We start from the raw sequence: 26,336 nt of genomic DNA on the forward strand, positions 1-26,336 counted from the left end.
ATTCAATCAACATCACAAAAACAGATATCATAATTTTTGCATTGCGGTTTCAGAGAACTTGCTTAGTTAGGGACTGCTATTCTTAAATTACAGCAGTGGTACATTTCATTGACTGTGAAGCACTTTGAAATCTCCTAAGGTCAAGAAAGCGACCATAAGTGAAATATCTTCCCTCTTGCTCTCTTTTCTAGCAGGCAGGCAATGGCAAAGTCTGAACAAGGTTTCATCTTTATACTGCGTCGAATGTCAACACATCCTTCAACAATTCATTTATGTTTTTGGTACACAATATGAAATTTCTTCTTTCTGGGCAAGACAGCAAAAAAAGGTGAAAGATGGAAACAGCATCAAGTTCCTAATCAGCTTTTTCCCTGTGTACTTGCATGTTTTTCATAAAGTTGATCAAGTGGAAACATACCTGCACTTCCCACAAAACTTTCTTGGCTGCCTCCCATCCGGTTTGCCATCATTGCTTGCTTTGCCATCATTGCATATGGGCTGCTGTTCCTCAGAGGAGGGCCAAGTCCTACATTGGGCTGGCCCTGGCTGTTAATATCCAACGACATTGCTCGACTAAACCGAGGTCTCGAGGATTGCATAGGTGGCGGACTGCCTAAAGCTAATAAATTGACATAAAAAGTTACCTCATCAGCATGGGGTATCCCAATAAGAATTCAAAACAAAATGCAAATACATACAGAATAATTTCTCCACTCACTTAGGGCAGCACAGTAGTTAGCACTGCTGCCTCACAGCACCAGGGACCAGGGTTCAATTTCCAGCTTGGGTCACTGTCTGTGTGGAGTTTGCACATTCTCTCTGTGTCTACATGGGTTTCCTTCGGGTGCTCCAGTTCCAACCACCACACCACCCCCCCAACCCCCATAGTCCAAAAATGCACAGGTTAGGTGAATTGGTCATGATAAATTATCCCTCAGTGTACCCAAACAGGCTCCAGACTGTGGCGACTAGGTGATTTTCACAGTAACTTCACTGCAGTGAATGCAAGCCTAATTGTGACACTAATAAATAAACTTCCTGCCGATAAAACGGTTAGACTGAAGACTTTTGAACTTGGTCTTTAGTCTTAATGAAAAAAATTCTGGACAGTACAGAAATAGAGAAAACCCTAAAAAATTGTGTTATTTAAAATATTCTTCCTAAATTTAAGAAGTAACAGGATCATTGTAAAAATGACAGAGAAGTTCGTGAACACTGATGGTAATTAATCAGTTTAACTTCAACCATGTAACAAATCAGTTTTGTTACATTAGTTGACTCAGTAATGTCTCCAGCCCATTTCCTAAACAAGTCATTAACATTCCCGTTAAAAGCAAACTGAACATTTTAAGTTATGGAATAAAACAAAAATAATATTAAAAAATAATCAACATTGACGGTTGGTCTTACTTAAGCAGGTATGCTGAATGGCATTTCAACTATGAGAAAACGTGGTGCATAAATTGCATTTTCCCCAGTTAGCTATAAAAAATCCTGTAGGTGAGTCCAACTTAGACACTGCACTTCAAAATGATTTAATTTCCTAACCAACTTTTAACTTTAATCACCAAAAGAAAGTAACTGGTTGTTTATCCCATTGACATCAGTGCCCAAGTGGGTTGTTGCATTTACCCATAAAACAATAGTTGTTACATCTGGAAGTAACTCAATGGATGTGAAATGCTTTGGGATGTCTTGAGGACATAAAAGGCACTATACAAATGCTTGCACTTTTATAACATGATATAATGAGTCTCAACATGACACCTTCCTTTTTCAAAGAAGTTCTGAGAATATGACCTTAATAATTCATATCATGCTGAATAAGTAATCAATATTTGATTTCATGAAATATACAATATCAAACATGCAGTTCAATCCCATCCCATAAAAAAGCAAAATCAAAAGCAAATCCATTTGACTGTTATAGTCTTGAAAATAAAGTCAAATATTAATTTTCATTAATTTCATGAAATAAAAGCAAGTAGTGAAACAGTATATGGTTACATGGGTAAGACTGGTATAGAGATATGGGCCAAACCACAGGCAGTTTGGACTAGTTTAATGGTAAAAACTGGGCAGCATGAACAAGTTGGGCTGAAGAGCCTGTTTCCATGCTGTAAATGTCAATGACTATAATTAGTATAAATTCAAAATTCCATTTATCAACATAATTATTTCCTGGTGAACCCAATTACTTCCAAATTAATTGCCAAGACTACATAAAGTTCTCATCCAAGCGTCAAACTTCAAAACTAAAAATCAGGAAGAAAATGCATTGCATTCATCAGTGGATTTTTAATAGCAGCCTCCCAAACTTAGCCTGAGTGTTAGGCAGGTAAAATGTATCTGAAGCACATTTATGCATGCAATGAGCAGCTTCGGGAAAGCAGCCAGCATAATTAAGTATCCCAAGCACCCCAGACATTCTCTCTTCCACTTTCTTCCATGACAAAAAATATACAAGAGTCTGAGGTCACATACCAACCAACTCAAGAACAGCTTCTGCCCTGCTGCTGTCAGACTTTTGAATGGACCTATCTTGCATTAAGTTGATCTTCCTCTACACCCAAGCTATGACTGTAACACTACATTATGCACTCTCTCCTTTCCTTCTCTATGAACAGAATGTTTTGTCAGTATACCACGCAAGAAACAATACTTTTCACTATGTTAATACATGTGACAATAATAAATCAAATAAAAGACTGTACTGCAGGTTCTAGTAATATCCTAGCACTGACAAATTCTTGCTGCAAGAACTTGGCAGTGTTTGGGATGTAAGGAAGAGGTTTACAGCAACAGATGGATTTGGGGAATTTTGGAAATTGTTTAGAAACTGCAATCAAAAGAACTCCATGCCAATCTCAGTCCAGGAAAAGAAGGACATTGCTCTGGTCCATGTTGTTTCACCCTGAAGGGATGGTTTCAGGGATTTGGCTATCTCTCAAAATGTGCTGATTTCCAGCATTGAGGGAGAAATTGAGGTAGGAAAGCCAGGCAAGTCCCTGCCATTGAGAAGGTCATCACTCCAATCCTCAAAATCTCTCAGGTAGCACAGGACTTTGTAGGCCAGCTCTTTGATATGATGCACTTTGTTTATAATTTAAGGTTCAAGACTAAAGTTTCTTGCATGTTAAAAAGCTAGACACATCAACAGTTTTAGACAGCAGGTGGCAGAGTTTTCTTCACCTAATACAGAAGAACGATTTCACCATGAATAACAGAACCAACTTACTGCCACGGATTTGCTTCGGTGTTCCTGGGGAAGGTGAGTGACCTCTTTCAAACGCCATGACATCCTGAAACATTGCTTGTTTGTTTATCATAGTGTTGCTATTCCCAGACTCCGGGTAATACTGGGGCAAATCACCCAAAATATCATCCAAAGTGTCCAATTCATTGTTTGTCTGAAATAGAAAATATAAGAAAAATCAGTATTAGGAGTTTAAGGCCCATCCTAACTGATGGAGTACAAATTTATATCATATAATCACAGTAACTGCTCTTTTACTCAAGCCACGAAGAACACAAGCAGCAGCAGGAATAGGCCACTAGGCCCTTCAAACCTACCGCACCATTCAATACAATCATGGCTGATCTACACCAGCCTCAACTCCTTTTCTGTTCCATTTCCTCATAGCCCTCTACTCCTCGATCTATCAAATATTTATCCACCTTCATTTTAAACACTTCTAATGATCCGGCCTCCACTGGGACAGAGAATTCCAGAGATTCACCACCTTCTGCAAGAAGAAATTTCTACACATCTCAGCTTTTGATGACCAGCCCTTTATCTTGTAGCTATGCCCCCTTGTTCGAGACTCCCCTCTAGTGAAAACATCTCACCATTTACCTGGTCAAGTACCCTCAGGATGTTCGAATCAGATCACCCTTCATTCTGCCAAACCCCAAGGAATACAGATCCAGACTATTTAGTCTCCCTTGATAGGACAAACTTTTCATCCCAGGAATTAGCTTGGTCAATCACCTTTGTACTGCCTCCAATATTACTATAAACTTTTTTAGGTAAAGGGACCAAAACTGATCGTAGCATTCCAGGTGAGGCCTGCACAATTGCAACCAAACCTCCCTATCTTAAAACTCCATCCCCTTTACAATAAAGACCAAATGCTGTATGCCTTCTTAGCTACTTGTTGGACTTGTCTGCTAGTTTTTAGTGATTCATGCACTAGAACACCTATGTCCCTGTGCTTTCACTCACCTGCAGTCTGTCTCCATTTAGATAATAATCTCCTTTTGATTCTTCCTACCAAATTGATTCCTACCTCATTTCCCCACATTAAACTCCATTTGCCAGGTTTTTGCCCAGTCACCTAATTTATCTATACCATGTTTCAGAATCACAATATCCTCATAATAGTGAACAATTCACAGAATACAACAGTGCAGAAGAGGCCCTTCAGCCCATCAAATCGGCACCAACACATGGAAGGCCCTGACCTGCCCATCTAATCCCACTTGCCAGCATTTGGCCCATAGTCTTGAATGTTATGGCATGCCAAGTACTCATTCAGGTACTTTTTAAAGGATGTGAGGTATCCCACCTCCACCACCCTCCAGGCAGTGCATTCCAGACTGTCACCAGCCTCTGGGTAAAAAAAACCTTTTCCTCAAATCCCCCCGAAACCTCCCACCCTTTTAACTTGTGGTCCCTTGTAACTGACCCTTCAACTAAGGAGAACAGCTGCTCCCTATCCACCCTGTCCTTGCCCCTCAATCAGATCGCCCTTCAGTCTTCTCTGCTCCAGAGAAAACAACCCAAGCCTATCAAACCTCTCTTTATAACTTAAATGTTGCATCCCAGGCAACATCCTGGTGAATCTCCTCTGCACCCCTTCCAGTGCAATCACATCCTTCCTGTAATGTGGTGACCAGAACTGCACACAGTACGCCAGCTGTGGCCTCAAAGTTCTATATCACTCCATCATGACCTCTCTGCTTTTGTAATCTGTACCCCAATTGATAAGGGCAAATGTGCAATATGCCTTTTTCACCACCTGTTAACCTGCATTTCCACCTTCAGAGATCTATGGACAAACATGCCAAGGTTCCTTTGTTCCCTTTCATAGTATACTTGTCAAATTACTCCTTTTAAAGTGCAGGCTAGTAACTGATCCCTGTGGTACTACACAAGTTACATCTTTGCACTCTAAAAAGGACCCATTTATTTCACACTCTATTTTCTACATGACAGCCAGTTTATAATCCATGCCAACACACTTCCCCCAATTCCATGGATTTTTATTTTATGCACCAGTCTCTTATGTGAAACCCTGTCAAATGTCTTTTGGAAATCTAAATGCACTACATCGACAGGATTTACTCTCCCTATTATGCCCTCGACAAATTCAAATAAATTTGTCAAACATGATTTACCTTGCAAAAAACCACGTTGACTGCGTTTGATGATATTCAGCTTTCCTAAATAATTAGCTATTTCATCTTTGATTATTGATTTGTGTCTTGCCAATAATAGACATTAAACTAACCGGCCTATAGTTCCCTGTCTTCTGCCTTTCTCTGAACAAGGGAGTCAGATTGGCTGTTTTCCAATTCTCTAGCACCCTCCCAGAATCTAGCGAGTGACGAAAATATTCAACCAATGGATCTACTATCTCTGCAGCCAGTTCCACTAAAATCCTAGCGTGCAGTTCATCAGATCCTGGTGATTTGTTTGCCTTTAGCCCCTTGAGTTTCTCTAATACACTATCCCTTATGATTGGGATTTTTAGATACAACAAGTTGATGATAATTTTGTGGTCATGAATTTTAGGACAAGTTCATTTTCATAATTCTAGTTTTATTAATTGAATATTAATTTCACCAGCTGCAATGGGATTTGAACCATGCCCATAGAACATTTAAAAGCAAAATACTGTACATTCTACCACGTTATTTAAAATCAGCCCATCTGATAGTTTAAGGATATTTGCAATGTCTACTACAGTGAAGATTGATGCAAAAATATTTAGCTAAATACAACTTTTGCTTTGTTTAAAAAAAGTTCAAGCAAAGAAACCTTCCATTAACGATTTTATCTAAAACCTGTGCAGCTTTAACTGGAAGTAGGTCATTTGAAATGAGGCCCTCTCACCAGAATTGTCATTGGTGTGCCTGCATAACTAAAATCAATTCAACTCAAAACCAGTTAACATTTCAAGTATAAATGATGCTCGAGTCATTTAGATTTGAAGCATTAACTCTGCTTCTTTCCACAGATGCTGCCAGACTTGAACTTTTCCAGCATTTTCTGTTTTATTTCAGATTTCTAGCATCTGCAGTATTTTGTTTTCAAATGTTCTGGTGGGCATGGGTTCAAATCCCACTGCAGCTCATTAAAGTAAAATGCAATTAATAAATCTAGAATTATAAAAATAAACTCATCTCAAAAATGACCAAAAAATTATTGATTGTCGAATCCAATTAGAAATCATCCCTTAGAAATCTCGCTGTCTTTATCATGTGATTCCAGACCAACAGCAATGTAGTTAACTCTCAAATGCCACTCAGTTCAAGAGAAATAAGGGATGAGCAACAAATGCTGGCCTTACCATTGATGTCAATATCCCATGAAAGAATAAAGAAGAAGAGCAGGTTAGAGGAACAGCATGGTCCTGAAATTGAAGGGGAGTATGATGCAAAATTGGACTAATGCCCCATCTGCCTGCTGCTCCTTCTTCACCCATCTATAATTTTAGGGTCATTTACATGTTACACAGCTTGAACGGTTTGCTGAAATACAGGTGACCACCTGAGCTCATGGATCCCTTGGATCCTGCCGGGAAGGGTATGCCTCCTTCATTCAGCCTCTGAAACAGGCATATTTTCCCACAATAAGAATAGGCCTCTTTCAAAACACAAGGAAATGTTGAATTAACCTAATTTCCTAAGGGTGATTCTTGAACGTTTAATATAACAGGCGTGTGCGCTTGCGTGCACGTGCACAAAAGAGAGAGAGAGAAGACAGCCTATTTGTCAACTCTGCATCCACAGCATGAAAACTAATGTTCTTAGGGCACTGGCACAGCCAACATCAAGCATTACTTACAACACAATAAGTAATCTATTATTTCTATTAATAAAACACATCATAGACTTTTAAAAAAAATGAAATTCTACATCACAGACATCTAAGGAGTAAAATTATCTTTTATTTACCTGCTCAGTTGGTTCAGTCTTGATGCGCACTTCATCTTTCACCTGTATTGAACCTGAAATTTTTGCTGCATTACAAGGATCCATTTTGTCCATTCCTTCAATTTTAGGCTTAATATCCTTTAAAGTGAGTTCTTTAGGATCATCTTTATCTAACAGGTATCGCAGTAGTGCATTATTTTCCTTCTTCTTCGGGCTCATCTGCTCTTGCTTGATCACAACATCTCCCACTGGTGTCATACTGCCCGAATCCTGACAAGACTCTTTGCCTGTAGCCTCTGCAGTCAGCTTGGCTACTTCAGCAGGAGAGTTTCCATTCTTCAGCAGCTTGTGTAAAATTTTGTGTTTCTCTTGTAAAGTAGAGCCATGCAATGTGGTTGCAGGGTTGCCACCAGCTGCAGCAGAGGTTGAGGAGACCCCCGTCGGACTTGTGATACCTGGAGAGGAGTCTTTAATACTAGAATCCAAGTTGGAGTTTGTTAAAGAAGTCAGTCCCATATCATCCGAGGGAGAGGTCAGCAACTGCAGAAGTTTGGTGTGGTTTTTGTTCTCATGGAATCTTCTCTGGCTCTCGATGTTGTCATTGTTACCAAAAAGGTTCAGATTTCCTTCCTTGATGTTCTTCTGTTCGCTATGAGCATCTCTGCTTTCTGGTCGACTCACTGTGCTCTCAACTTGGTTGTGTTCCCCAAAAAGGCCAGGGGAATCTTTTAGATCCATGCTACTCATCTTTGATTGCTGGAGCAAGTTCACATTTGGGGAGGTTTCCATTTTTTGACCAGGTGATGATAGTGATGACAGGAGAGAAACTCCTAATCCTTCACTTATGGCTTGAAGTGCATTAAGGGAGCTACTAGAGAAAGTGCTACTTCCTGTGGTGTTTATATGTCCCACTGGCGATTGCATGCCACCAGTTGTAGAATACGGGCTGGGTCCCATCCGCGGACTTGCCCGATGCCTCGGTGAAAGCATTAGATTCTGTTGGGTTGTACTCACCCCAGGGCTACTGTGTGGGGGACTGTTCATGGTGAGTGCATAGTTGTTCCCCTGTAAGTTAGGCGTCTGCATACCAGGCCCATGGTTCATTGCACCAGCAGTCCCGCTTCCTGTGCCAAACCTCCCCATTTGCCCCATAGAACTGGGGTCATTCAAATTATTTGCACCATAGGTCATATTATTTTGCACTGGCATTCCCTGTCCTGCTGCTCCTGATGGCAAGCTCATATTGCCCGAAGAGTTTGTACTCGCTGTAGCAAGTGTTTTCATCATTTCTTGCCCCATGTTGGTTTGGTTCAATCTGCAACCATTCTGCTCCCTGTAAGTAGAACAAGGTTATTACGGTTTAGATTCAACATTAGAAATCAAGAATTTCCTTCACTGGGAAGGTAAAAGCCCAATAATGACATTGTTCATAATTATAGCATCGTATTCAATAAAACACACTGCAATACTACATTCTGGTCATTCCAATCAATAAAAACCTAGACATGTCTTACCCCATTCCCTTATCAGGAGCAGAGGTAGGCCATTTGGCCCATCAAGTTTGTAGTGCCATTCACTGAGATCACAACTAATCTGATATGATAAGCCTCAACTCAACTTTCCCACCTATCCTCATAGTCCTTGATTCCTTCACCGATTAAAGATGTCTATCTCAGCCCCGAACATACTTCACCACCCAGCCCACACAGCGCTCTGCAGTAAAAAATTCCACAGATTCCCTACAAGCAGAGCAGAAATCCGTCCTTATCTTTGTCTTAAATGGATGACCCTTTACTCAGATTATACCGTCTGGTCCTAGACTCTCCCACAAAAGGGAAACAACCTCTCAGCATCTACCCTGTCAAGCCCCTGAGAATTCTATGTGTCTCAATAAGGTCACCTCTCATTCTTCTAAACTCTAATGAGTTAACTTCCAACCTATTCTATATGTTCCCTCATAAGAAAATCCCCAGCATGCCATTTTTTTGTTTTTCTGGAATCAGAGTGAACCTTCTCTGGACTGCCTCCAATGCGAGTATAGCTTTCCTTAGATAAAGGGAAACCAAAACTGTTCACGGTATTTCAGATGTGGGCAAACTAGTGCCTTATATAGTTTTAACAAGACTTGCCTATTTTTATACTCTATTCGCTTTGAAATGAATGTCAAAATTTCCACCTTCAAGATCTCCATACTCTGTTCAGTTCTATTAATATCTCTGACTCCTCAAAGCTGCCATAAACTAAAAGGTGAAAAATATGACTCAGAATTGTTTTGTTGATTTAGTTAATACGCTGTCTTCTATTGTAGCAACTGTCAACTCAGGTGAAACTTTCAAAGTAGAATAGCCAATAAACACAAATCATTATAGCCCTTGTGCTGTTGAACACCACCCCCCCGCCCACATGACACAACTAAGAATGGGCAGAAGTAATCCACGTACACTTAGATAAACAGAAATACAAAAACTCTACTCAGCTCCTTTGAAACCTCGACAGCTAATGCCAAATTTCCAGAAAGCTGAAGCTATTTTTTAAGTGAAGATAAAAGTAAAGAAGCTCAATATTTACTAAATATTTTAAGAATAAAATCGGCCCAAAGCACGAGCTCCAGTGTTGCAACTGGTCTTTCTGCATTGTTTGATTCCATGACTGAAAAAATCTGCACTAACTTTGCAGATTTAACTGGTCCATCCCTGTACAAACTCTACATTGGCAGTGGTGAAATATCTTTCAGATTGGAAAGTCACAAAAAAAAAGCAAATTTGGAATTTTAATCTTAAATAAACTTACCAACTGACAAATTGATTCAGGCAAAAAAACAAAATGGCATGCTGGGGGTTACCACTGATCAGAAACTTAAATGAACTAACTATATAAACATTCTATCTACAAGAACAAGTCAGAGGCTAGGAATCCTGCAGGCGAATAATTCACTTCCTGACTCCCCAAAGCCTGTCCACCATCTATAAGGCACAAGTTGAGTGTAACAGAATGCCCTCCACTTTCTTGGATGAGTGCATTTCCAAAAACACTAAAGGAACTTGACAGTATCCAGGACAAGGCAGACCACTTAATTAGAACCCCATCTACAAACATTCACTCCCTCCACCACAGATGCACAGTAACAGCAGTGTGCACCAGCTACAAGATACACTGCAGGAACTCATCAAGGCTCCTTAGCATCATCCAAACCCATGATCACTACCTTCTAGAAGAAGGACAGCACACACATAGGAATGCCACCACCTGGAAGGTCCTCTTCAAGCCACTCATCATTCTAACTTGCAAATATATCATCACTCCTTCACTGTTGCTATGTCAAAATCCTGGAACTCCCTCCCTAACAACTCTTTGGGTATACTTAGGCCACATGGACTGCAACTGTTCAAGATGGCAGATCATCACCTTCTCAAGCGCAATAGGGAATGGCAATAAAAGCTGGCATAGCCAGCTAAGACAATGTGCCTTGAATGAATTTTAAAAACGTATCATAGCCATGGCGAGATGGGACATCACTTCTCACACTGCAGGCCCTGGACCTCATATAGGTCTTCATTGGAGGTGATGAGTTCAGTCAAATAGTGAGAAATCACAAAGGAAAGTCAACTTGTGCAAACCTGAAAAGCCATCTAGTGAGCTGTGAAAGAGTATAATTCACACACAGATATGGCAATTCTTGTACTGTGCAGTTAATAAATGCCACAGAGACAGAAAAATATAGCAGAAAAACAACGGGTTACATACTATGTCCTTACAAATCAATCTGCTCAAATATATGGAGTTGATAGGCAGCTATAATACAAACATTTTAAACAAAGCTGCACTTCCAAGATATTGTTAAAAAAGATAACAGTTTCGGATATCAGCAAGTTCCTGTACCTTTGCAGCAAATGTGTAGAGCCAAAGCCAAGGGATTCGTTGGATGTTGGGTTGCGTAAAAGTTTGGTCTTGGTTTGTGCAGTGACTATAGTGCCATCCGACATGGAAAATCGATAAAGGGGACTCTCAGCTTGGCCTTGAGTCAAGGCTAAGTAGGAAAGGAAAAAAGTTAAGAGAACATAATCTACTAGGTCAATAAGCCAATTATATTAAGTAGCAGCAGAGTCAAAAATGCAGCAATAGAACTTTCAGAATCTTTAAACATTGCCATTACATATTTTGCATTGTATTGAGAAAATCTTGTTTTCTCAACAAATGTTAAAACCAAAAAAAAGTAGACAAAATACAATATATACCTGAGCTAGAGGAAGAGGACAATTAAAATTGGGAAGCTGAAGCTAACTGCTTGCTTGCTCTATTAGTTTAAAATTCATTATTTCTGCTTTTAAGAAAATCACTAAAAAGGATAGTAAACTCTGAAATAGGTGGACCTGGTGGCCTTTAGGCACGCAAGGAACAAAGAAAGAATTAGGTGAACTCATTGGCTTGAATGTAGTGGCTTGCACAATGGGCTGAGACATAGGAAGGGTCAGGAGACAGTATTAATCTACCAGGATCACTCAGCACCTGACTTCATTACAGTCGTGGTTCAAACATGGCTGAAAGATCTAAGTCCAGAGGTAAGCCGAAGGCGACTGTGCTTGACATCAAGGCAGCAGTGTCCGATTGTGGAATCGAGGAACCCCAGCAAAACTAGAGTCATTGAAAATCAGGGGACAACCCACCAGTGGTCGGAGTCAAACATAACACAAAGGAAGGTGGTTCCAATTGTTGAAGGGCAATCATCTCAATTGGAGGATATCACGGCAGGAGTTCCTCAGGGTACAGACACAGGGCCAAATATCTTCAGCTGCTTCATCAATGACCTTCCTCCCATCACAAGATCAGAAGTCGGGATGTTCACAGATGATTGTTCAATGATCAGCTCATGTGACTCCTCAGTTACTGAAGCAGTTCATATCCAAATGCAGCAAGAACTGGACAATATCCAAACTTTTACTGACAAGTGGCAAGTAACATTTGTGCTACAGTGCCAGGCAATGACCATCTTCTCCAAGACAGAATCTAATCATTATACTTTAACATTCAATGGCATCAACATTGCTGAATCCCTCACTATCAACATCCTGGGGGTTATCATTAACCAGACACTGAGCTGGACTGGCCATACAAATACTGTAGCTACACGAGCAGGTCAGAGGCTCGGAATCCTGCTGTGAAGAATTCACCCCGAGTCCCCATAGTCTGTCCCATCCACACGAGTCAAGACTGTAATGGAATACTCTCCAGTTGCTTGGTGAGTGCAGCTCCAAAAATACTTGGGATGTGACAGCATCCAGGACAAAATGGCACCCCATCTACAAACGTTCACTTCCTTTACCACCAATGCACGGTAGCAGCATCGTGTACCATCTACAAGGTGCATTGCAGAAACTCACCAAGGCCCCTTAAGATAGCACTTTCCAAACCCACAACTGCTACCACCTAGCAGGACATGGGCAGCACACGGGCAGCACACACATGGAAAAACCACCATCTTGAGGTTTCCCTCCTAGCCACTCATCTCTATTGACTTGGAAATATATCGTCACTCCTTCACTGTCAATGGATCAAAACCCTGGAACTCACTTGTTAACAGTGCTGTGGGTTCACCTACACCACAGGGACTGCAGTGGTTCAAGAAGGCACCTCACCATTTTCTCAAGGCCAATTAGGGATGGGTAAAAAATCTTGGGTCCAATGAAGCCCATATCCGATGAATGAATAAGGAAATAAATGAGTGCATAAATAGTTTGTAAAATTATAACATCTTTGAGCTATATTTCATTTTTGAGGGCTTGTACTTTTCTTTCACTAATCTCCACATCACTCAAATCTCAATTCTACTTCAAAAATATCAACATATATGTATCTATTCCTCATAATTCATCAGTAACTTTTTTTCTAGGCCAATGTCATTTTGAAATGCTTCACCTTCATGATAATGTCTTTTCAGAGACCATGGTTGCCCATCATTATGGTGAAAGAACCTCTGTATGCATCTTCTCACAAGATCTTCCCAGCCAGGCTTCATTGAGGCACGCAGGGAACTTGGATCTATTGAAGTAATTTTGCCTGAAAATAGGTGCAAGAGGAAAAGAAATTAACATAGAATCAGTTCAATTGTTAGAAGTAAGCCAAGGATTCTGCCAAGGAACAATGTACATTTACAATGCATTTAGTCAAGAGTCAGGTATGACCCCGAGTTAACCAGGATTCTGGAATTTGCAAAGCACCTTTCAACCAACGAAAAGTTGGTTTCAGCATTGACAATTTTGTTCAGTATTCAAGGCAATTGATAAAGATTCACCTAGCCAGTGAAATTATGTAGCCAAATCATTAATAGAGGTATCAGCATTATCAACTTGAGAGTTTATTAGAATGGCACATGAATAAACATAAGAAAATTTTACAGCTCAAACAGATCTTTTCCTTTAATCAGGGTGGTTTCAGCGCTCACATGTCATATCGTGCCTTGTGACAAAACTTTCGGGACTGGAGGGAAACGGCGATCTCTCCACTGGTGCAATCCGTCTTGCTACACAAATCATACAGGACTGCAGATCTAAAAGAACAAAACCAGATTTTTCATTTCTAATTTCCAGGTTAGAATGGTTAACAAAACAGGATTAATTGTTGTTGCAAAATTATGATTAACAGAAAGCCATTTTATGAGTACATTAGACATTGCTTCAACTGTATCTTTCACAAGGTGATATCTTTTAAATGGCCGGTATAGCAAACATAGAATTCTCAAACTTCCAGCTGTTGAAGCTTTAAAAGAATGCTTTAAAAATAAACAAAGCATTTTACAACAGCAAGCAATATTACTCTGTGCTACAGACTAAGTTGCTTGCTTTTCACTTGCTTGACACACAACAGTTACAGGTGCACAAAAACAAGCGGCCATGATGACTCTGGGTTCCAGGAGTCTAAGTTATAAGGAAATGTGAGCAAAGTTGCTTTGGGAAAGAAAGAAAATACATGGTTCAATTGAAGTTATTTAATACTATGAATACTGAAGCAGATCCACCTGAATTATTTATTGTGTAGCTCAAGAATACATTCCACATTGACCACAGGAAAATGGTAACTTTTTAAAATATCTTGCCAAAAGAGAGCTATGGACTAACTTTACCCCAGTTCCTTTCATGTTGTAACACCAGTGTTCATTCTATTTGCCACTCTTCAGATAACAAAGCAGTCCATGTTCACATGCAGAAAGCCTTCGACAACTTTGATTTGAACTTTCATGCTCAATGATAAAGTCGCAAGTAACATTCATAACCACCTAAGTGCCAAACAATCACCATCTCCAACACACAGGTATAACCCAACTCCTTTTGACATTAAGCAGTATTACAATCATAGATTCATTTACCACTGATAGCCTAGGAGCTCACCTTGACCAGAAATAAAACTGGACCACTCACATTAATACTGTTGCTACAAGAGTAGGTCAGAGTGTGGGAATTCTGCTGAAAGTAACATACCTCCTGGCCATCCCCAGAAAGCTTTCCTATGACCAAAGCACAAGTGAAGAACGTGATGGAATACTCGCCACTTGCCTAGTTGAGTGTAGCTTCTTCAGCATGCCAAACAGCCTATTTACTCGGTACCCCAACCACCACCAGTGCACCATGGCTACAATGCATACCATCAACAAGATGCACTTCAGCAATTTGTCACAGCTTCTTCAACAAGACCTATCAAACCCACAACCTCTAACACGTAGAAAGAGGAAAGCAAAAGGCACATAGAAACATCCTCTGCGCTTTCCCCTCCAAGGCACGGATTACCTCGACTTAGTTCTTTCATCATTGTTGGGAAATCCTAGAGCTTCCTGCCAACAACACAGTGAATGGACTGTAGCAGCTCATGGCTTACCACAATCTTCTCAAAGGCAATAAGGCATAAATGGTGGCCTTGCCAGTGATGCTTATATTCCATGAATGAGAAAACAAAATACATGAACTTTTGATACATTGCAGCCAATTTGTTAAGTGACCTTAATAAAAACCAATCATTTCAGCTTTCAAAAACAAGTCTTAATGGCTTAATTATATTAGAAGTTTACCTTCACCTTCTTCAGTCATAGCCTTTGGCTGAGAAAGTGCAAAGCACTGCATAGTTTCATATTTCTGACGTGGCTCGTGGTTTCCATTCGACTCATCTAAGGAATCATATGGCATCTGAACTAACATACGACAGTTAAACGTATGGCTCTTCTGTCTTTGTGTTTCGTTCCAAGAAACCCCATTCACTGAGGAATAAATCAACACAGACCATGAGTAATAATACAGCAATCTTTATAGTCAACAAATCAAACGTACAATCTGTAAATACTGGACATGCATTCATTGGTATCTGCAAAGTTGTTAACAGGCAAATCATGAATCTGGATTATCTGTTTCAGCTTTCAGGCTACTTCAGAAACAACCCAACTCCAATACCTGGTTGCACCAACATATCCCAAAAAAAGCTACGCAGTAGTACTGCACACTTCTCAAGGATCTCTGATTACGAGCATTAATTTCATATGCTCGAATTTTTGCTTCTGCACTTATTTGGAGGTGTTCCTAAAATGCTTATAACCAAGTTTACAAATACAGAAACAATTAATCTTAAAATGCTTGATTCAACATGTCCCAACATAAAGAAAATTCAATCTGAAAAAGAAAAAAAAACAAAACTTGTTTTGTTCTTTCAAAAATTTTGACTTTCTGCTTTGCTGTCCTTTTTTTTGCTGGAATAACTTAATTTTTAACATTTTTAAAAACAAACCTTTTTATCCAGTCTTATTCCTTTAGATGCCAGTCATTCATACTAAAAGTACCAGCATTTATCACTCAGCAGGTGTTTAACGGCAGTACCAAGAGAACATGAAGGTAAATAATGCACTACCTCGGAGCATTTTTAAATGTATTCTTTCATGGGTGTGACCATCACTGATAAGGCCAGTGTTTATTCCCTATCCTTAATTGCTCTTGAACAGGGTGGCTTATGAGATCATTTCGGAGAGTGAAACACATTGCTCACTCAAAGGCAGACTTTCTTCCCTACAGGGCATTAGTGAATCAGATGAATTGTTATAATAATCGTTGATACATCACAGCTATGAAACTCTTTCAATTCCAGACTTTATTAATTTCCTACTGTTGTGGGATTTGAACGCACACCCCGAGAAAATCAGGCTGGGCGTCTGGATCATTACCTCAATGACACTGCCACTACATCATGGGCGGCATGGTGGCACAGTGGTCAGCACTGCTGCCTCACATCGCCAGGGACCTGGGTTCAATTCCTGGCTTGGGTGGAGTTTGCACATTTGCCCCGTTTATGCATGGGTTTCCTCTAGGTGCTCCGGTTTCCTCCCACAATGCAAAGATGTGCAGGTTAGGTGAATTGGCCGTGCTAAATTCTCCCTCGGTGTACCCGAACAGATGCTGGAGTGTGGCAACTAGGGGATTTTCACCATGCTTCAATGCAGTGTTAATGTAAGACTACTTGTGACTAATAAATAAAATTATTGCCCCACCATCGACAAGTTTGAAATCGGAATGCCAGATAGAGCAGCAGTCTGTGTGTAAAGGCTAAACCACATTACAACTGTTAATATGACATTGCTCTTCCAACCACCACACTTCCAGCCCACAACTTTTGTATACAGGTTAAGTTTACCGTGGGAGCACAAAATATTAGCAGCCAGCAACTGTGGGACTTTATGTTTATCTTTGGTGGATCAGAGGGAGGAATTGGACTGTTCCTCAACTCCTCAAAGAAGCTTCAAGCCTCTTTTCTGCTAATCACAGCCACTGCGTTCGGTGATCATTTTCCATCCACTAAACTCTAATCCTAAACTCCTGCTGGGACTTGACACCCCACAACTCTGTCATATCAGGTCGCAATCTCTTCCTCCAACCCAGTTGCCAGGTTTTGTATTGCTGGATCAGGTTATATTAAAAAAAACACAAAGTATGAAAGCCACAAGGAATCATGAGATGAAACAGGTCAGCAAAAATCTTATTTCAACTGATAAGTTAAAACCAAGGTAGGCGTTAATTGACAGATTAAATGTGTCACTATGTGCCTTTTACAATCTGGATACGATTAGCTATTTATCAAAATAGCTTTCTGCCAAAGGAAAGCACAGGAAGTCTCAGTGAATGAGCTTGAAAGCCTCAGCAAGCAGCAAGTGTGAATTAAAACTGTTGAAGGCCACACCCCAATAGATTTTAGTCATACCCTTGACACAAATGTACTTCTTCCTGACAGCTACCATTATAGACTATTAAGATGAAAGCTTTTTAGATGGTATTGAAGTATCCATTGCTGAAACTTAGGCTAGCTCCCACAAAAATTCAAGCTGTCAAACGGAGTCTCTAAGAAGCACCATGTTGTTCTACTTCGGACCCTGTCCACAGAAAATGCAACCAGGGTCAAATGATGCCAAGTTAAGGCGGCTCATGAACCAACATATCATTCCTAGTGACGTTCACAATGACAAAAGCTCTTATTGAATCTTGTGAAAGGTCTTAAATATTGCAGGACATACAAGGAAGTTTGAAGGGGACCACCTATTGTTCTACCTTAACTGTCACAATGCCAGCAATTAGATTACAGCCACTTCTTGCTCTGAACAGCTGGTGTTTCTACCCCTGGGTAGCTTGATTTGCCAAAGATATGAGTTATTTCATTTTGTTTGGTTGTGTACCTTTCCATTGTGGGATTGGTTATATTGAAGTTAAGTTGCTTTCTTGTGGACAGCTTTTCTGAAGAACAAAGTAGTTATTACAGTTTGGATTTATTTATCTGTCAAACAGTTGGGTTGGATCCACGCTGTAACCTCTATGACTCTATGCTTTGGGGTTTAAGAAAAAAAAGGGCAGCATGGACAAGTTGGGCCGAAGGGCCTGTTTCCATGCTGTAAGCCTCTATGACTCTAAATCCATGTACCAAGTAGCAAAGATTTGGTTACCAAATCAAGACACAGGTAAGAGAACATTGGAGAACTGCAGACTGATGTACACACTTAATTCCCTGGATCACAATTTTCAAGGCACGAGACAGCTCTTTTTTTTTTTAATATCCAGGGACAAGACAGTGTATTTACAATTGTCTCAACTACCACACCGCTATCAGCTATACAATGCACAATTAACTGAGTCTTCCGAAGAGATGGGAATATTGATTTGGAGGATCAAATTTTTGTTGCAATACTGAAATTCATCTTGAACTAAGCATTTGTTTTGAATGCTGCTCAAGGAAGTCAATCCACTGATTCTTGGGGTTGGCTGGTGGGTTGGATTGGGGAGGGTGGTGGTGGTGGTGGTGTACAGTGAAGTATTACTCAATCATCTAAAAATTCCTCATCTCTGCACACATGCACACCCATACACCAGGACTTAGTAAAATTTAAGATTGTTGCTCTACCTGTAGATTTTGGCAAATTTCGAAGGAATTCATCACGGTCCTCTTGATGAAGAATGTTATACACGCTGGTACTCATAAGCTCCTCCTGTTTGTACTGAAGGTACTGGGTAACGTTTTCAGACACAAACACTATGTTTCCATCTCGATTGACCACAAACAGAAAGCCATCCAAGGCCTACAAACCACAAAGAAAAACATGTCTTGCTATGTAAAATCTCTGTAGGACTATTTATCAGTATTCACCACAGGGTTCATTTCAGAGCACTAAGTGATGATATATGTTTAAAAGATGCATGTCCAGTAGTATTCAAAGAGAAAAAAAACTTTTCGAACCAAAATGTACATGGACAATTAAAATTTCTTCCAATTCAAAAACAAAGTGCATAAGTGGGAGAAACTAAGATAAAACTTGCTGCACCTTTGAAGCTTACCTTGAGTAAGAGAGGACCCAATGAATCCTTGTCAATGACTCCTTGCCCTGTTGAAGATACATCCGCTTTCTGCACATCATCTTCATTTGAAGATGCTTTTCCTACGAAGAAAAACAATCTTTAATTGTCCAGAGGCCAAAAAAACAAATAGAAAAGCTGCTTTCAAGTTTCACTGCTACGTGTCCATTGTCCAAGAAGTAACATGGAGGTACTTTTTTGAAATTGGAGTTGTAAACTGAGTTCCTAAGTGTAGGTTTTTTTTTAATCTGTTAAAATGTCAGCTGAATTTCTTGATCACAATTCCATTTCATCAATGCCTCAGCTTGACGATTTAAAAAATTTACAAGCTGAATAGCAAGTTGTATTTACATACTGCCTTTTAACGGAAGAAAATCTACATGAGCTTCCTGGATAGGCATGAGGAGAAAAGGGACACTTAACAAGAATGGAAAGATTAGAAGGGAGGGACAACAAAAATTTTAGGAAAGAGGAGAGGTGGAGATGTTTAGGGAGAGAATTCTAGAACCAAAGGCCAGGCAACTGAAGGTTCCGTCACTTGTGCTGTAATGAATGAACGAAGGGGAAATAATCACAACTGGTTGCAGTCAGGGCAATGAATACTTCAGCGGGTGATATAACTTTGGAGAAAATTGCAGAGATAGCACAGGGTATTCAAAGTCAAGGATGAGAAGTTAATGGCATAAAAGTGGTGCTGAAAAAACTAAGCAGGTCTGGCACCATCTGTGGAGAGAGTAACAGAGGTAACATTCGAGTCTAACATGACTTTCCTTGCAAGATATTGGACTATCTGGAACAAAGCTGAATCCCTAAAACTCTGGCAAATTGGAGAAATTCAGAAAAAGCTACCAATGTTTTGATTTAGCTAAAATATAAATAAGAAATCACAGAAGAAAACAAGTAATACAGGACTAAATATTTCATCAAAGCTTACGAATGACAAAAAGAACTAGCATTAATCGAAAAAAATGAATATTTCCTCTGCAGGATGAACACATATGTTCCTCTTTTCTCCACCAATTTCATTCAAGTTGACTGTGGATCTTTGTACAGTAGTCCAAATTACAGCTCATCTAACTGGAACAGAATTTCAATGTCTTTGCTCTGGGACCAAACTGACAAATTAAAATTAGATATTTACAACGCAATTCTTGAAAAGGTGCGGGGGAGGGGTTCACAATACTGAAGACATTATTAAAATTAGGAAACTGCAAATGTAACACTTTTATTCAAGAAAGGAGGGAGATAGAAAGCAGAAAAAACACTGCCAGTTGACCTAACATCTGTCATTGGGAAAATGTTAGAATCCATTCTTAACAAGGTAGTTTCAGGACATCTAGAAAATCATAATAAAATCTGGTATTCAGCATGGTTTTGTAAAAGAGAAATTAGGTCTGAAAAATTAGATAGTTGTTTGATATTATAGAACTTGAGTAATGCTTAAAAGACACACGCTGTTAAAGCCTTTTGTCTTGCACTTGTCAGGACAGTCTGCAAGGAGGCAAACAGTAAAGAGAACAACAACGTATAAGAAGAGAGTACTGACTGGTTGGCAAGTGGACCCTGATTGGTAGAGATTTTGCCATGACGAATGCACCACGAAACAATTAACTGTCAAGCTCATTTTTTGCATTCACTCCCCACGACAATGCTTTGGCTGGAATCAACCTGCCTGGTTTGAATATGAACAAAAGCTTGGCAGGTAACTGGTATTCTTCTTATGGACTGTCCTGATGAATGCGACACAAAAAGCTTCAACAGCATTTTTTTTTTAAAGCAATGCTCAAACTTACTGGAGTTCTTTGAGGATGTAACAAGCAGTAGATGCAGTGTAGTTGGATTTCCAAAACACATTTGAAAAGGTACAGGACAGAGTTGGTTTCTGCACAAGATGAGAGCTTATGGTGTTGGGGGTTATATATTAGCATGGATAGGAGGGATAACAAACAGGGTTTGAAATAAATGGGTTATTTTCAAGATAGCAACAGTAATTTGGGTAGTGCCACAGGGATCAGTGTTTAGGCCGCAACTATTATGATTTATATTATGGATGAAGAGGCCAATAGGATTGTAGCCAAATTTGCTGATGATATGAAGATAGGTAAGAAAGCAAGCTGCAAGGAGGATACAAAAAGTGTAAAGGGTTAGAGATAGGATAAGTGAATGGACAGAAGTTTGGCAGATGGTGTATAATGTGAGGTTGTATACTTTGGAAGGAAGATTAGAAAAGCAGATTTTTTAAATAGAAACGGACTACATAATGCTGCAGTACATAGGGATCTTGGTGCCATGTAAACAAATCACAAAAAGTCAGCTGTTGTTGAAGAATGTAATTACAAAAAAAAGCAGAATGTTGACCTTTATGACAAAGGGGATAGAGCATAAAATGCAGGGAAGTCTTGCTGCAACTGTACTGGGCACTGGTAACACCATACTTAGTAAGGTTCTCGTCACTTTATTTGAAGGGGGATATACTTACATTGGAACCCTTTACAGAAGGCTCACTAGGCTGATTACTAGGATCAAGGGGTTGTCTCATGAGGAAAGGTTGAGCTCAGGTTGAATCTATACTCATTAAAGTTTAAAAGAATGTGAGGTGATCATTTGAAACACAAGACTCTGAGGCGGTAGGGAGGAGTTTGGTCTCTTGGGGTTTGTTAGCCTTTGGAATTCTCTACTCCAGAGTGCAGTGGAGACTGGATCATTGAATATATTCAAGGCTGATTCAGACAGATTATTGACTGACACGAGAGTCAAGGGTTACTGGAGTGGGAGTGCAGGCGGGAAGGAAAACAGAGCTCAGGCCACAATCAGATCAGTCATCTGAATAGTCTCAAAGGCTCGAGGGGCCGGGTGGCCTACTTGTTTTTCTGTTTCTTAGGCTCTTAAATTTGCAAGTCAGTTTTATCTGTAGCTCAACATCTCAGAATGTAGTTAAACAGAGACCAAGCTCAGTTTATTTTTGTTCCAGCCACCAGACCAAATCAAAACCTTTTACAGACCTGCCAATGATGGTTGAACAGGAAGGAATCTGATTTTGTTCATGTAGCTGCAATTGCAAAACCCAACAGCGGTTTGCAGGATCCATCACTGTAGTAACTGAGGACGCATGTTTTTATATTGCTGATAGAAGTACAAATTGTTTAATGATGGCACTCATTCAGTATTAAGGTGTCTACTACTGGGCATGAATTAACAATTTTGTTTCAAGAGAGGGATAGAGAGAGACCATAAAGACTATCGCAGTGAGAAGAGATTTTCGGAGGCTAATAAGAGAAAATTTATGGGAATGATCAGGAGTTGTCTGATATTTTAGTGTCAGAAAGCACCAATTATTCTTCTGGGTTTTACTATTAATTCCGAACTTTGAAGGCACCGTATTTCAAAAGGTAATTCAAGGAAAGTTTGTAACAACAGCTACTTGCATTTATATAGCATTGTAAACGTCGTAAAGCATCCTAAGGTGTTTCAGAGGAGCACTACCAAACAAAATTTGACAGTGACTCAGTTCATTGGATATTTCCCCCAGTAATACTTTGTAGAGGGCTATAATGTACCAGATTACCTTGCTCCTTTATCTGACGAATCTGCCTCACAGTTTCTTTCAAGATTGCACATTTATCAGGTTTGACATTGAAGTTATCAATGTCACTTAGGTTGGCAGAGATTAGTTCAGCCAGCTCCTCGATGTATTTACTCTCTTGCTCACGACGGCGCTTTTCAATGCTACAATTCACACTGTCAAACACAAGTTATGCAGGATGGTGAATACTCTAATAAAGATTATCAACACCATATAAGATTATCAACATATAATCTATTTCCTGCCAGAATACAGAACCAATTTTCTTTAGCTGCAATCCATATATTGTGCTAATTTATTTTTGCTGTAAAATCAATGACTTCTTCATAGAATTACATTAAGTTACTCTCAGTACAAAATGTTGTAAGTACTGTACTCCATGTTAGCAATCAAGAACAGTCAATTTAGTATACCAACATAATATTTTCTAGAATAGGACTTTCAAAGAAAGTGCTCAATTGAGAGGGTCCATCAGCATCAAAAACCACAGTATATCTGAGCAAACTTATGGGTACCACATTGTTCTGTTGTCCCTTCAGGGTTAAAGAACTGGCACTATATAGTACAGTAGGCTTATCACCAACACAAGCTTTTTTCAAACAGGGCTGAGAATGAAGAACTGACTTGAAATTTCTTGGAGGAGGCGTATGTAGACTGAGGTATCTTCAATGTATTAAATAAATAGTAGTGCCTTAGATTGTTGTGGTAATCACTTTGGCACTGTAGTTGGAACTTGTACTTATCTATTTATTATGGCATCAATTAATCAAACAGACACATTCCAGTGGTGGACCATGTTGGCACACCAACATTCTGGATTGACATTGGTACAATAAGCCCAATTGTATGAAGTCCCAAATTTCAGATAAGTTGGAGGAGCTGGTGCCAATCAAAAAAAAAAGACAAGGCACACCAATATGTATCTCAAGACAGATGGCTCCTGTACTTCTCAACAGTTTACAACCAAATTCGCAATAGATTGCTGTAAGGTTATTCTCAGTATCTCTGATTCAGGTTCCTGTAAAGTGTGGATGAGGATGCTTGTGAATCTGACAGCAAGGTCAAACAAATGGCACATGAAGAAGTGAATATGATTCATGAGAAACCAGAGAGATGAACTGAGTAGTGCAGGGTGAAGTAACTGCTGCGCAGATTGAGGTTCCTTGAGTTTCTGCACTGGAGAACCAATGATGTGTCCCACGTTGAGTCAGGTATGGAACATGAAGGAAGAAACTGTTAGCTGATTCAAGGGGTTGGGGAGGTAAGGGAGGGGAGTTTCAAGTTTAGGTCCTCAGGAGGAGACTGTAAAGTGTGGCATAATGCTGGATCATGGGAGATGTGGTACCAGAGAGAAGGGAAATGAAAAATGCCACGGTCAGGTGAAAACAAGAAAAGCAGAGTTAAAAAAACAAAGGATAAGTTGAAAGATCAGAATAATAGGCTCTGGAACATTAGCTAAGGTGCACACAAGGAAAATTAAAGTGATGTCAACAGAATGGAAATACAGGTGAGGCACGAACGACTCTTAGCAAGTGGCCAGGAGATAAATCCATTATCTCAGGGCCTGGAAACAGCAGGGGAGTATGGCCTGGATGTAGACTTTTCAACAATTACTTACAAGCTGAGGAGAAGCTGACAGAGCAGGTAGCTATGGCAACAGAGGCGTAAAGTATGTGACCAATGTTCAACAAGGTTGGTAAAAGTCTAGAGAATTCAGAGAAGGAATTAAAAATTGACCATGTGCCAGCAAGATTGGTTCAACATTCTAAAGAAGCGGTGACTAATTTAAATAACTCCATTGATCATCAAAAGCCCACTAAAACATTTCAGCACTGAGACTTGGGTTTAAGTGCTAGACATGTTGTTGGTACAAATGAGGGTTTGTTTAATCTGAGATGTCTCAAATATCTATGATTAAAGTCATCTTCTAATTAACTCATCAAAAGAATTCCTCTAATTTACAATGTTCTAGAAAATTGAAAATGGCAGTTAAATATGTCCACAATTCAAATAATCTTTTACAAGAGATCAAGTTTAGCACACCTAAAGGATTTGAACTTCAGAATTCGGATCATGCCAATGCTGATCCATTCAATTCATTCACAGATGAAAATGGGCTATCATTTGGTCGCTTCTGAGATTCTGATCCCGCGCTAAGCTCATGGTGGTGCATTCAAACTGCTTTTCCAGGAAATTTCAGCGTCAGTTCTCAAATGGAAAGATTGGCATGTGAAGTGCCGTAATTTACAGCATGTGTCATCAACCAAGCCTTCCAAGAAATTCTGATTTTTTTAATTTAGAGATATTGGGGGGGGGAAACGATTTTGTAGTATTGTAGAATTTCCCACAGATGGCAGCACTTAATGGTTTCAGTGTGATACCGACGTTTGAATTTAAGCAGGTTCACAAGGGGAAGAATAGAAAAAACCTTTAAATTTAAAGTTTATTCTGATTGGTGCCTGTGAGAGCTAGATAGGAAACTGTGTTGCAAGGCAGAAAATCTCAAATGTTTGATGCAGCTGAAAAGAACACATTGTTTGTACCAAGACTTGATACTGAACACATTAGTCTGGGTTATGACAAGTTTATTTAAATTGCTGGGTACATCCAAAATACATATATAAGACAGTTGTTTTTCTTTATATAGTACTTATCTGAAAATTCACATGGCAACTGAGTCAAATCAATAGTTTGGACAGTGGAAAAATTCAGATCAAGACTTCACTGCCATTTTTTCACTCCTGCCAGCCCAACACTGCCATGGGACAACACCTGCCAAAATATCAGTGGCAATTCTTTAATGTTGTACGCCCCACCACCACCAGCAAGAATGAAGAATTTGACATGAGCCAAATCTCCATTCACAGCAGCAGGACAGGAGAATCCCAGCCACGGACCAAGTTGGAGAATCCAGGCTATCGTTTACACCAGTGATGATTTCCAAGAAATCATCTGCCAACTGAATATACCAAAACAAAATACATTCTTAAATTCTTGCAGCATGTGCACCAAGAATCTGAAGCAAGAACTGCCTACTGTGCACCAGTGCAACTGGCAGGTTATTCTGTATGGGTTTGTTTTAAAAAGTAAAATCAGCTAAAATTATCTAAAATCAGCTTGAGAGGTGGTGACATTCTGGACTCTGATTAAAAATGTTTATTTTTTGGGATAAGCCTGGGATAACCCAAGAGCAAATTTCCCAAAGAGGAAAATATATAAAAAGGAGGCAAAGCTCAAATTTCTTCTCCAAACTGACCCATTCACAAACAATTGCAAGCGATCCCCAAACGGAAGCCCTGGTGCTTATGCCACCTTTCTTCCAAGATTCATTTCAGATGGCCACAATTGGGGAGGAAGGAAAATTGACAATTATATTTAGGATTGCCAACAGTAATTAAATGTTTTCCTCAAGGTTTAATCACATGAGTTGACCCCACACTCCAGTGATTATTCAAACAATATATCCATTCTTGTTATGCACTGCTTTCCTACGCTAGTTGGAAAGCAAGATGGCTCATTACCCAACTGAATGATGCTTGATTGTCAGCCAAATAGCCTTTCCTCCCATTTTTATATCTGGTAAAGCGAAATGTTCAAAGAAATTGATTAAAATAAAAATCCTTTTTTAGTGCCCCCATTTTCCCCCTGGATTACACATAGTGGTGTCCTGAAGATTGATCTTCAATTCCTGGAAACTCCAAAGCAATCCTTGAGGGTTGGCAACCCTAATT

General features: G+C 39.7%; 1 protein-coding gene across 15 annotated transcripts in view; it reads right to left on the reverse strand.

Annotated features, from left to right (window-relative positions):
• Window positions 1-26,336, reverse strand: part of LOC145353842 (nuclear receptor coactivator 3-like) — a 212,395-nt gene that overhangs the window by 24,175 nt on the left and 161,884 nt on the right. For 14 of the 15 annotated variants that reach the window (XM_080204696.1, XM_080204700.1, XM_080204706.1 and 11 more), the window contains 10 exons: window positions 22,588-22,760; window positions 19,005-19,105; window positions 18,574-18,748; window positions 15,218-15,403; window positions 13,601-13,705; window positions 13,075-13,215; window positions 11,041-11,188; window positions 7,183-8,494; window positions 3,239-3,410; window positions 419-619 (listed from right to left, as the gene is read on the reverse strand). In XM_080204696.1, coding sequence (XP_080060822.1) covers window positions 419-619; window positions 3,239-3,410; window positions 7,183-8,494; window positions 11,041-11,188; window positions 13,075-13,215; window positions 13,601-13,705; window positions 15,218-15,403; window positions 18,574-18,748; window positions 19,005-19,105; window positions 22,588-22,760 — 2,714 coding nt within the window. The remainder of the gene's footprint in view (window positions 1-418; window positions 620-3,238; window positions 3,411-7,182; window positions 8,495-11,040; window positions 11,189-13,074; window positions 13,216-13,600; window positions 13,706-15,217; window positions 15,404-18,573; window positions 18,749-19,004; window positions 19,106-22,587; window positions 22,761-26,336) is intronic. The other variant, XM_080204709.1, reaches the window with a different exon arrangement.

This window comes from Carcharhinus amblyrhynchos, chromosome 16, assembly GCF_965287045.1.
Source record: "Carcharhinus amblyrhynchos chromosome 16, sCarAmb.v2.hapA, whole genome shotgun sequence".
NCBI lineage: Eukaryota > Metazoa > Chordata > Chondrichthyes > Carcharhiniformes > Carcharhinidae > Carcharhinus > Carcharhinus amblyrhynchos.